Genomic DNA, 13,140 nt, shown 5'->3' on the forward strand with positions numbered 1-13,140 from the left:
AATATTTGTCAAAAACCTATCGAATAACACTAAACACGACCCCACCTCACTCCATCGCAGGGAAGTGAGGTGGGGGTAACTTTAAAATCTTAAATAGGAACCTCTCTTTTTATTGCAGGTTTGGATTAGTCATGAAGAAATAAGGAATATTTATTCGAAACATTTTTTAGAATTATTGATAGATGGCGCTGTAATTGGAAAAATACGATTTATTAGCGCCATCTATCCACAAATTTAACAAATGTTTCGAATAAATATTACATACTTTTATATGTGATATTCAAATCTGCAATAAAAATGTGGGTTCCTCTTTAAGATTTTAAAGTTACCCCCACCCCATCTCCAAGGGTGTGGAGGGGGGTGTAGTGTTTGGTGTCTTCATTTCGCGAAATCGGATGTTCATTTCGCGAAATATTCGACCGTCCCTTTACTTTTGGGACACCCTGTATAATAATATAATACATAAATATAAATAGTACGACTGATGATGCGCAGTAAAAGATCGCAGTAGACGGAACTCACACTCGCACTCGTATACACTCGAGTACATATTGTGTCGCGCTCATTTAATGCGTCTTGCAAAACGAAAACAATAGGGAGTTTTTGTTGCTACGTAACGTACGCATCTCCGTAGTAGAGGATGAACGTTAAAATAGGTAGTTTTTGTGACTGCCTTAACGTAACGTAAAGCAAATCGTAAAGTAATTTTTAAATTCCGTTGACATTAAAAAAATAAAACAATGTTCACATAATATACAATTAATATACAAATGTAAAAAAAGATAAATGAATGATGAAATTGTATGGTTTTTATTGCTTCTATTTAAATATAAAAATATTATTTTTCCTTAGGTTAAAATTTTTTTATTTTTGTTTATACCTACTTTTTAGTTGTAAATTATTGTACCTACATCAGAATTCCAGTATAATGTAAATAGTTTGTTCATATTTATTTGAAAATTTTACAGAAATTAGGTCATTTATTTATCAAGTTATTAATTGTGGTGATCACAGTATTTCTTAAATTAATACAAGATTTGTTTGTTTTGCTTTATTAATAGACAACTTGAAAACAGTAAAATTTTAAATCTATTATGAAGTTCCAATTTCCAATTACAAACACAGAATAATTTTACTCAATTAGACTAAACCAATAACAATAACCAATATAACCTTAAATATTTATAAACGGGTAGTACGCTGATGAAATGTTCATTTGGTAGCCATAGGGCTTTTCATCGATTGTCATTTGTTTCGAGCTTCTGTCATGAATGTGTCACATAATATTAATATATCTACGTCATACGTCTTTGTTTTGTATCATTGGTTATATCAATAACGTATGACGTAGATATATTAATATTATGTGACACATGACAGAAGCTCGAAACAAATGACTGTGAATGAAAAGCCCTATTGGTAGGTAATCGCCAATCGGGCAAGATCCTCGTGTGCATTCGGTGACTTTCGTCTCGATAGGGATGCGTTCTCACGTACGTATCAGAGCGCTACTTTAGGTAATACGCATCGAGATACGGGAGTTCAACCATTAATGCGCAAGCGTATATGTCAAAAAGATGGGTTACGTTTACGTATTTGTGTGCACAAAAACTCCCTACTATTGAAACTGTCCGGCAATGATGGGTGACATAATTTCTTGTTATTTAAACTTTTAGCTTTTATTAAATATATAATACCTAGCCACGTGCTTTTGGGCTATTAGTGTGATCATACTGACGCCCATTAACTTCTTGTAATGTTCAATATGAGGGATGATATATTTGTTTCTAGGTCAATAAACAAGCTTGAAATACGGCGATACCGTGTTATCTTTGTAAAGACTAAGGTGGTGGTTGTCAGTAAGACTCGAATATAACCGGAAATGGTAACAGCTTATCGTGAACAACTGGAGAGAACTAACAGGATCATCTACCTTGGTTGTAATCTAAACGAAAACTAGGACATAAGAAAAGAAATATATTAGAATACGTATATGTAGAGAAAGCCAGAGTTGCATTCTTATTACATCATCCAGTATTACTTTGAATCTGAAAATTAGATTAGTGAGATGTTATGTGCTCTCTACTCTTTTATACGGTGTCGATGGTTGGACTTTAACAGATACACTTCTCAAGGAATTGATAGCCTTTGAAATCTAAGTGTATCGGATAATTCTACGACTCCTACGAGTACCTAAGTTAGGTGTATAGAGTTCGTAACGAAGATATTTTGCATCGGATGGAAAAAGTTACGGAAGTCGTCAGAACAGTTAAAAATCAGAAAATTTATCCGTTTAATAATACAAGGCAAGGTAGACGGAAGAAGAGGGTTAGGTGGAAGAAAAACGTCATGGTTTAACAGATCCTCTGCATCGCTTTTCCTAGCTGCTGTCAAAAAAACTACTGTAGAAAATTTGATAACCAACGCTAGATAATCGAGCACGGCACATAAAGAAGAAATTCTGAAGCTGTTTATTTGTGGTATTTATATCATTTACTATTCTAATTGGGAAATAAGCCACAATTCTTGAAAAATGATTTTATTGACGTTTCGACTTACACCTCGGTCGTCGTTATCAAGATACAAAATATTAATATTTTGTAAGCCACAATTTAACTTAAAAAATTTACCTTAAACAGAATAAACTTAAAAAAGAAAAAATTTCACGGTCTTCTTCTTCAGTTATTATTCTAATTGGGAAATAAGCCACAATTTAACTTAAAAATGGTTTTGTTGACGTTTCGACTTCCACTTCGGACATTGTTATCAAAATACAAAATATTAATATTTTATGAAAATGGGTGAAAGCCCTCAAGTTTCTCGGGGCGAAAAAGATTTAAAATAAGTCAGGAACTTTTGTTCTACAGAGTCAATACTTTTTGAGTTATTTGCGAGTTCATTTCCATTTTCAAAATGTTCAATGTCCAACATATTAATAATGTTGATATTATGTACTTATTATTATTATCGAAATAATTTCATAATTATTTTTTAAGAGCTACGATTTAGCAGATGCAATTTATGATATCAAATGGTACAACAAATCAAAAGAATTTAAAAAAATGTTATCGATTTTATTAACAAGATGTCACACAGTGGTGGGAATTGAGATTGGAGGCATAACAATAATGTCTAGGAATATTTGCATTGGGGTAAGTTTTAATTTAGTTGAAGATTTTGTGCAATAAAAATGTTTATATTTATCAAGGATGTATTATTTGGTACGGCCACATATACTTCTGGTATATCGTCGGTGAAGTGACAATACCTCCTATCTGCTTTTTCATGAATTTTGTGGAAGCTGAAAAACTTGTTTGGGCCACCTCCTGTTTTCATATATTATTTGACTTGTTTTGTAGTAAATTCAACTATCTATTTACTACAAAACAAGTCAAAACTTACGTATGAAAACAGGAGGTGACCTTAAAAAATGTTTTCGTCTCCTGCAAAACTCATGAAAAAACATATAGGAGGTGTTGTCACATCACTGATGATATATTTCAGAGAATGTCTAAAAAATATACTTCGAATGTCCTAAGAACATTCGTAGACATTCATGGAATGTTCCAAGACATTCATGGAATGTTTCAACAAGACATTCAGTGTAAAAATATACTGTGAATGTTCAAAGAATATTCGTAGACATTCATGGAATGTTCCAACAAGACATTCAATGAATGTTTAAATGCTGACACAGCACTTTCCTGGGACTTTCAGGGACGTTCGTGTGCTTTTAGGGACATTCCAGGAATGTTTTCAATGTCCTGTGCGTACCTTCTAGGAACATTCCTGGAATGTTTTGTGTTATTAGGGGAGGTGTTGACAATATCCTAAAAACCAAATGGTTCAGAAAGAGGGTTGCTAGCCCTCGTTTCCTCGGTCATTATTCCTGTCATCCTAAAATATTCAAACGTAACCTTGTAGAGGGATTAACCGTCAGCTTGTTAATATCAGAGATAAGTTGGCTCATCATCTTCACCGAAGTAAATCCAGTCAATTACTTAAGATCATTTTAAGTGAGAATTAGTATACAACTTCTTCTCTTATTAATAGATATCTTTTTTCCACTTGTCGAGTATTACTTAGCTAGATTTGTGCCAATTTGGGAGAAATTTACGGTTCCACACAAGTTAATGATGAAGTTGAAGGAGAAAAATATCTACACCTGAGTCCCCTCAGAGATACTGCTTCTTACCTTATTTCCCGCATGTAACTGCTAAACATACGAAATTATTTAAACCATTATCCACCAAAATAGGTATTAGGAATTGCAAAACTGTCGGAAATCTTACCATTTTATGTAAGGACTGCCATTTGAAATATATTAGCCAAACAAAAAAATCCTAAAAGGGCATATTATAATTTCTCATAAAAGTTATATTAAAATGCAAAAATAATTCTTGGGCCCTCAGCACGCATTCCATTTCTCTTAATCGTCAAATTGATTTTGATAACATAAAATCTTTAGTCTCTGATAATAATTTCTGTCAGAGATCTTTCATTCTACACATACCTTTAAGGAAAGTACTATTTTCCGGTGCACCCTGTATATTAATTTATTATCCTAGGATACGGGAATTTTTGGATATTACATTCACCGTAAGTTACGAACAAATCTTTGGAACGGAGATATAATTGTTAGATTTGCATTAATTTATATTGATAGAAGTACAATATTTTTTGATGATATTTTTGCTAGGTGTTGTATAATATAACGTACCTATGTAACCATTTTTTGTCTTAAATTTTTTATTATAAAATTATATCAATGCCTCAAAAGCCAATAGTCAATACTCAGGTGTAAGTCAATAAGTGTTTAAAATGAGATACTAAGATGTTTCTGACAATAGTTGCAGAAATATAAGTAGTTATCAAAAACAAATAAACCGTCTTTATTTATTATAATATTTGTAACATATTCATCGATACAAACAAGGAAATAATAATATTATTATATATAATAAAAAGTGTTATATCTCATAAGTCATTTTTAGGGAGAATGTGACTTACACCGTTTGACTTCTGAAGCATCCATATGATACTTATAACGTTTTTGTTTTGAATTTATATGAACTTTATATTGAAATATTACTTTTGTTTTAGCTATTCAAGGGAGCCTACACGTTTGTTCAATTTGCGCTGCAAATGTAGAAATACGTTTTGCTGTTAACATTTTGCCGTATTACATAGAAAATCTTATAATAGATTTGATGTTATTACTATCTCTTAATAGTGTGACACTTTGCAAATTTGGCACAATAAATGTTGCTTTGCTGACCACAAGCTTGTAGAAAAACACTACCGGAATAGAACACTGCATTCAACCTTAGCATTCAACACAACAGAAGCAATGGGTCAATAGCCTTATGAAATAAAATAATAATTTATAATAGCTTTTGCTTTGTTATAGATTACATTAAATAATAAAGTTACCTAAATATAATATCTACAGTGTGTTATTTTTTGGGGATTTTTTACTTTGAAATGTTTTCAATAACACAAACTATCAATCAAAAGTTTTCACTTCAATGATAAAGAAGGAAGAGTCACCAAAAATAATAAAGAGTAACCTAGGTCGGCCATTCACTATCAGGTACACTTGGCAGATATGCCTAAAGAGTTAAGCCTATCAGGTGTATCTCCCACATAACAATGATGTTCGCATTAAGTTCAAAGCATATTATACTACCAACATTCGTCGGAGTATATTCTTTTTAGTATATGCGTAGTACAAGCATAGCATGTACCTTAAAAACATTCTTAATTTCCGGTTCTTTGCATATACTTCAAAGAATATTCTCGTACCGAATATACTGAGTACATTCGTGTACGTAGTATCTCGGAATATTGGTAAAAGTTTATTCTTAGAATATACCTTTATCGAATATTCCTAACACATACTTATACGTAGATACTTTTAAAATGTCTTAAAAATAATATGTATGTATAGGAAGTATAATATTAGCCTTATAGATTATCAACTTCGTTATTTTTTAGAATAATTAATAAAATTTATGTATGTAGGTAGTATTGGACGAATTTCATTTCAAAATTGTTGTATGGTAAAAAAAGTTTAAACATTAATTTTATTAACGTTTACATACTATTAAAAATTCGTTTTCATAATTGAAATGATTTTACCATTTCTAGTTTATCATGAGTATTTTTTCATCGTTGAAATTTGAATTTAGGTACATTCAATTCAATATGGGCCATTCCAGAACCAAAACTTGCCAAACCCCACAACCAAAGGCTTTGGTGTTGCCAACCGTCGAGTAAGCTTTTTTCCGTCAACTTACCTTAAAAATCCCCACTTTTATAAAAAAAATTCCCTCCTGTTTACAAAATCTGAGGAGATATGTTTAATTATTTTCAAATATTTTGATTTTTTCTTAATATTTTACAATTTGGACTGGAACAAAAATTCCCTTTTGAGTCAACTTTTTCCTTTTATCACCTATTATGTTGATTATTTCATTCATAGGAGATTCTGACCAATAGAAAGCTACAGAAATCTGAATTAAATCGATAATTTTTGATAATCTCCCGTCGTTAAGTATATTACGTCAGATGCCCTTCGTTGCTACGAAAAAAATACATTCAGTGACATTAATGACAATTAATGTTTTAAAAATTATAAAAGTGATGACTTTCAATCGTCAAATATTTATAAAAACTGTGTGTTTAATGGTACTTACATAAATAAATTACAATAAAATTTTGGTTTTGAACAGTTTTATTCATGAAATAATCGCAACAAATTGCACTCGACCTCTGAAATTAATATAGAATTTTTGCTCTCGTGACACTTTGACACAATTTCACTCGCCTTCGGCTAGTGAAATTAAAACTTTCAAAGTGTCACTCGGGAAAAATTCAATAATTTCAGAGCTCTTGTGCAATTACTACTGAAAATTCCCGCAAAACGGGAAATTTTTTCTCCGTTTGGCAACACTAACCAACGATGTTGTTATTCCACATTACATATCCCCCATCTTATTCTGACCATTTCTTATCTGAATGGATCAGGGATAGGAAACAACGGTAAAATATGAAAGCGAAAACAGGCATTATTTGTATCTATGCATTGTTAAGGATGAAGACGAATGATAAAGTACGAGGACTAAAGAACATACATAATCTCTTTATTTTGTTTGCGGTGCTTCAAAATAGATATAATCTATTTTGGTAACTCAATATTACTTAAATAGTAGGTATCTAGTTAAGTACATATAAGTATATAAATTTTAGTTATACATAGTTTAGTTTAGCTAAATATTACACAAGGTGTCCCAAAAGTAGCGGAACGGTCGAATATTTCGCGAAAGAAACATCGGATCGAAAAACTGAAAAATACGTATTTAATATTTTTCAAAAATCTATCGAATGACACTAAACACGACCTCCCACTCTACCCCCTGGAGGTAGGGTGGGGGTAACTTTTAAATCTTAAATAGAAACCTCCATTTTTGATTGCAGATTTAGATTCCTTTCGTAAAAGTAAGCAACTTTTATTGGACACATCTTTTCGAATTGTGGATAGATGGCGCTATAATCGGTAAAAACGATTTATCGTCATACCATAGATAAATTACAGAAACGGTCTAATATCTCGAGAAACACACTTTCAAATGAAAAACCAAAGAACACGTGTGTAATATTATTCAAAAACATATCGAACGACCTCAAACACGACCCCCCACTCATACCCTGGAGGCGGGGAGGGGGTAACTTTAAAATCTTAAATAAGAACCCTCATTTTTTATTGCAGATTTGGATTTCTCATAAAAAATAAGTAACATTTATTCGAAACATTTTTTAGAACTTTTGATAGATGGCGCTATAATCGGAAAAATGCAATTTATTAGCGCCATCTATCAACAATTCTAAAACATGTTTTGAATAAATGTTACTTATTTTTTTATGAGAAATCAAAATCTGCAATAAAAAATGGTGGTTAATATTTAAGATTTTAAAGTTACCCCCACCCCCTCCTTCAGGGTGTGGAATGGGGGATCGTGTTTGACGTCGTTCGATATGTTTTTGAAAAATATTACACACGTGTTCTTTGGTTTTTCATTTGAAAGTGTATTTCTCGAGATATTAGACCGTTCCTATAATTTACCTATGGTATTACGATAAATCGTTTTCGCCGATTATAGCGCCATTTATCCACAATTTGAAAAAATATTTCGAACAAAAGTTGCTTACTTTTACATAAGGAATCAAAATCTGCAATAGAAGATGGGGGTTTTCGTTTAAGATTTTAAAGTTATCCCCTACCCCTCGTCCAGGGGGTGGAGTGGGGAGTTGTGTTTAGTGTCATTCGCTAGATTTTTGAAAAATATTAAATACGTGTTTTTCAGTTTTTCGATCCGATGGTTATTTCGCGAAATATTTGACCGTTCCGCTACTTTTCGGACACCCTATATAATAATTTATATAAATAACTAAAATTTATAAATATGTACTGACTTTTTAAGCAATATTGTAGAATGTAGGTACTAACTACATTCAATTATTTGCAATTAAAATATGTAAATATAATAGGTATTTGGTAGAACCAGTAGAACCTAAGATGAGATTAGGTGAAGCTGAAAACATACTTCTAAGCAATATAGCACTTGATAGCACTTTCTTAGAATATTCTTAAAAATATATTCTTCCCATACAAAGATGTGAGGTAGTACGTTCTAAGTATATAAATAGAAGGTTTATAGCACTTCCTTACAATATTCTAAAAAGTACGTTCTTGGTATAAACTAAAAATATGTGCGATAGTACGTTCTAAGTATATAAATAGAAGGTTTATAGCAACTCCTTGGAATGTTCTAAAAAGTATATTCTTAGTATATACTGAAAAGAAGTGCGGTAGTACATTCTAAGTATATACATAGAACGTTTAAGTACTGTAATATAGTATATACTCAGTATCTGCTCTTAAGTGAGCGGCCGTGGAGTAACGGCATATTCGCTGGCCTCATACGCCAGTGCACGTGGGTTCGAGCCCTGCCAAAGGCAAACCATTTTCATTTCCAATAATGACACGAGCCGTCTCACCTTGCCTCGGAGAGCACGTTAAGCCGTCGGTCCCCCTGGGCTAGTGTACATCGGCACTAGTTACTTGAAACAGGGTTAAAGATGTAAATGGCGCCGGAACTGTCCGAAAGAATCTCCCCGGCAAAAATACCATACGATATTATTATTATATCTGCTCTGCACATTCGCAATGGTAATTACGCATATTCTGAGTATATACTTTTTCTGAAAAGTATGTTCTATGAATCTACTAAGAACATGAAATTGTTATGTGGGCTTATAGTGAGTGACCGGCGTGACTAACCTCTCAGATCACCTGACAACTTTTAAACATTCGATCGGTTCTATCCGAGGTAGGTCACTCACTGTCAGATACAGCTCAACAGTTACGCCTGTCAGATATGAGGAACACACACACTCTTCAGGTATATCAGTCATTTATACCTCATTTGTTTGTCACGTCATCATAGATTCTCGAGAAGATGATCTGATACCACATTTGTTGCAATTTTTGCGAAACGTAGAATCAGACGGCAGAATCGCAAATAATGGCGTAAATAATAATTGCTAACAAGAAATAAATTTACCAATATCGATATCCGTAAGAAATTAAGACAATACATCATCTGACTATAACAATTTCCTGGGCTTAATCGAATCAGAGTAAAACGAGTACTATCATTTGTATCTCCCTTGATAAAGAATAAAGATAAACAAATGAGAGCAGCTATATATCCTTAACAAAGACTGACAGCTACTTTAAGATTCTTATTATTTGGACAACGTTATGAGTGTCTCAAATATTTAACTCATATTTCACTACAGTGAGGGGATAAATGGTGACGGACAGTCGGGTTACCGAAACGGTATGGGTACCTACTCGGGAAGCTCTATTTTGCATGCGAATACTCTTAAGGCCGGTTTTCACGCTACGTCTTATTGTACGTTTTGTTAGATAGGACAAATCCTATACAATAAAAGCCCAAGGTCAGATTGAAGATATGATGGGAGAAACAATTTTGCGGGAAATGATAGGATAAAACGTTACGTGCAAACACATGTTCATGTAAGTCGTCCGATCTTGATTGACTCATTTGACGACTAGTAAGTTCCACTGCAGTTCGCTTCATTTTCCCTAAAAAAGCCTAATAATGTTAGACTTGCGACAATGCATCCACGATTCTCTCGGGGAATTCATTGAATTATATAAAAATCGTCTTTGTGGCAAGTAAAAAAATAAAGACTGGTTTTAGTAACTGCAATAAAAAAACGTCACGTATAAGGAACTTATAAAAAAATACAAACAAATAGGCACGATGCAAATATAGACACAGTTAGAACAAAAATAAACTCGTTGAGAACGGTTTAAAAAACAGATTTCAAAAAGTGACGGATAAGGAAAGACTGCAAATTTTATCAAAGGCTGAAGAAAAATTGGATTCCATTACTCCACTGATACGTTTGACACATTTGGAAAATTTATCGTAGATCGCCTACAGCCAATTAAACTTGTCTAAACCTCATTATGCACAAACGTTCTGGCCTCAGTTTTTACAACCCCAACTTGAAGTTGAGTACCAACATGGCATAGAACAACTTGCACATGTACCTGGCATACAAAGCATTCCTCAGCCCTCATCAGTACTGACAAAAATACGAAGGCCAGCTACCACTTACCACATAAGAAGAATATCATGGTTAAAGAACCTGAGGAAGTGGTTCTTCACAACAACAACTAATCTATTTAAAACATCAGTTACTAAAATAGCTATAGCCAGAATTATTGCCAATATTTGAAACGAATATATACCAAAAGAAGAAGTCAACACTTCTTCGTTGGCCGATTATGTCACAACTTTTTCTGATTCAAATCGCTAATTTTTGAAATTTTTCTAAAAAGTAACATCTTTTATGTTTAAAGTAAGTAGTTTCTTATGTAAAAAATATTAAAAATTAAAAATAAAAAATAAAAAATTAAAAATTAAAAATTAAAAATTAAAAATTAAAAATTAAAAATTAAAAATAAAAATTAAAAATTAAAAATTAAAAATTAAAAATTAAAAATTAAAAATTAAAAATTAAAAATTAAAAAGTAAAAATTAAAAATTAAAAATTAAAAATTAAAAATTATAAACTAAAAATTAAAAATTAAAAATTAAAAATTAAAAATTAAAAATTAAAAATTAAAAATTAAAAATTAAAAATTAAAAATTAAAAATTAAAAATTAAAAATTAAAAATTAAAAATTAAAAATTAAAAATTAAAAATTAAAAATTAAAAATTAAAAATTAAAAATTAAAAATTAAAAATTAAAAATTAAAAATTAAAAATTACAAATTAAAAATTAAAAATTAAAAATTAAAAATTACAAATTAAAAATTAAAAATTAAAAATTACAAATTAAAAATTAAAAATTAAAAATTAAAAATTAAAATTAAAAATTAAAAATTAAAAATAAAAAATTAAAAATTAAAAATTAAAAATTAAAAATTAAAAATTAAAAATTAATAATTAAAAATTAAAAATTAAAAATTAAAAATTAAAAATTAAAAATTAAAAATTAAAAATTAAAAATTAAAAATTAAAAATTAAAAATTAAAAATTAAAAATTAAAAATTAAAAATTAAAAATTAAAAATTAAAAATTAAAAATTAAAAATTAAAAATTAAAAATTAAAAATTAAAAATTAAAAATTATTAATCAAACAAAAAAATATAGCTAAACATTTGAAATTTTAAAACTCAATGGATATTTTCGGCTAAGGGTCTGAGGCTGACCGAAATACCATTGTGAATATTATACAAGCCAAATAGACCTACACTTACAATTATTTCTAACTATTTTTAGATTAATAGTGCTGGCATTTCTCATCTGAGAATAAGAACTGGAAGCACTTTAAAAATTTTACTTTCACAAAAAAAATAAAAAAATTTAAAATAAAAAAAATTAAAAATTATATTTTGTTTATTATAATTGTTTATAATTGTTTGTTAAAATTGTTCATTCGAATTATTTATTAGAATTATTTATAATTTATCATTTTCAGAATTAGTAATAGATTAGGGCCATTATTAATTAGTTAAATTAAATTAGAAAATTGTTAAAATAAAAATTATGTGTATCAACTACTGTAATCCCATCAGGAAACGACCTGGATTAGTTTCAAGATGCCAGGTTATTTGTATTAACTATAAATAAACAAATGAAAAAAAAAATAAATAAAAAGTTTCTTATGTAAAGTTAAGTATCTCAAAAGTCTAAAAAGAAAAAAAATGTGACGAATTATTTTATTCTTTTTGGTATTAAAATTAAAGAAAAAACGTTAATCTTTTAAACCGATATTATATATATTTATAACGAATAAACAAATACATCTGCAAAAGTCATTTTAATAAAAACCTCCCGCCTATCTATATTTAAGAATAATATAATAATATTAGGTACATTTCATATAAACTGGAAATGAGAAACTCTAAACTGGAAATGAGGTATAAAACGGAAGGGAAAACGTAGTGTGTATACACTGGACAAAACGTACATTTTGTCGTACTTTTGCACCTGCAAAACGTACAACAAAACGTAGCGTGAAAACCGGCCTTTACAAAGAGCATTGAGTTTAGGGAAAATATTTACGTATGCTTTATACATTTTGGAAAAGCCTAGTAATACCACATACTATTTCACACAATAGATTATTAGATTGCTCAAAAATCTTTACTACAATCAAACCGCTTGTATTAAGTTGGATTAAGAAGTTTCAGCTAAAGTTTCCATTCAGCGTGGGGTCAGACAGAGATATAGTCTAACACCGATATTGTTCAATGCCTACACCGAACCAATTTTTGGGAAAGCGTTAAATAAACGTCGTGAATGTGATAAACCCTGTTAAATGCTGTAAACAACGAATGTACTGCAAAGGGCTTAAAAATCAACGCAAAGAAAACAAAATGAATGGTGGCCGGAAAAGTTAATATCGAAGACTCAGTACTAAAATTAGATACCAAAATCCTGGAAAGAGTGGACCACTTTAGATATCAGGGTAGCTGGATTGACTGCAGGGTTGAAAGTGATGTGGAAACTTCGACCAGAATAGAACTTACA

General features: G+C 30.5%; 1 protein-coding gene across 1 annotated transcript in view; it reads left to right on the forward strand.

Annotated features, from left to right (window-relative positions):
* The window catches only part of LOC126886685 (odorant receptor 63a-like), a 51,780-nt gene extending 46,337 nt beyond the window's left edge, over positions 1–5,443 (forward strand). The window contains exons 5-6 of the mRNA XM_050653682.1: positions 2,997–3,152; positions 5,104–5,443. Coding sequence (XP_050509639.1) covers positions 2,997–3,152; positions 5,104–5,151 — 204 coding nt within the window. The 3' untranslated portion in view covers positions 5,152–5,443. The remainder of the gene's footprint in view (positions 1–2,996; positions 3,153–5,103) is intronic.
* The last annotated feature ends 7,697 nt before the right edge of the window (positions 5,444–13,140 follow it).

Source organism: Diabrotica virgifera, chromosome 6 (assembly GCF_917563875.1).
Source record: "Diabrotica virgifera virgifera chromosome 6, PGI_DIABVI_V3a".
Lineage (NCBI taxonomy): Eukaryota > Metazoa > Arthropoda > Insecta > Coleoptera > Chrysomelidae > Diabrotica > Diabrotica virgifera.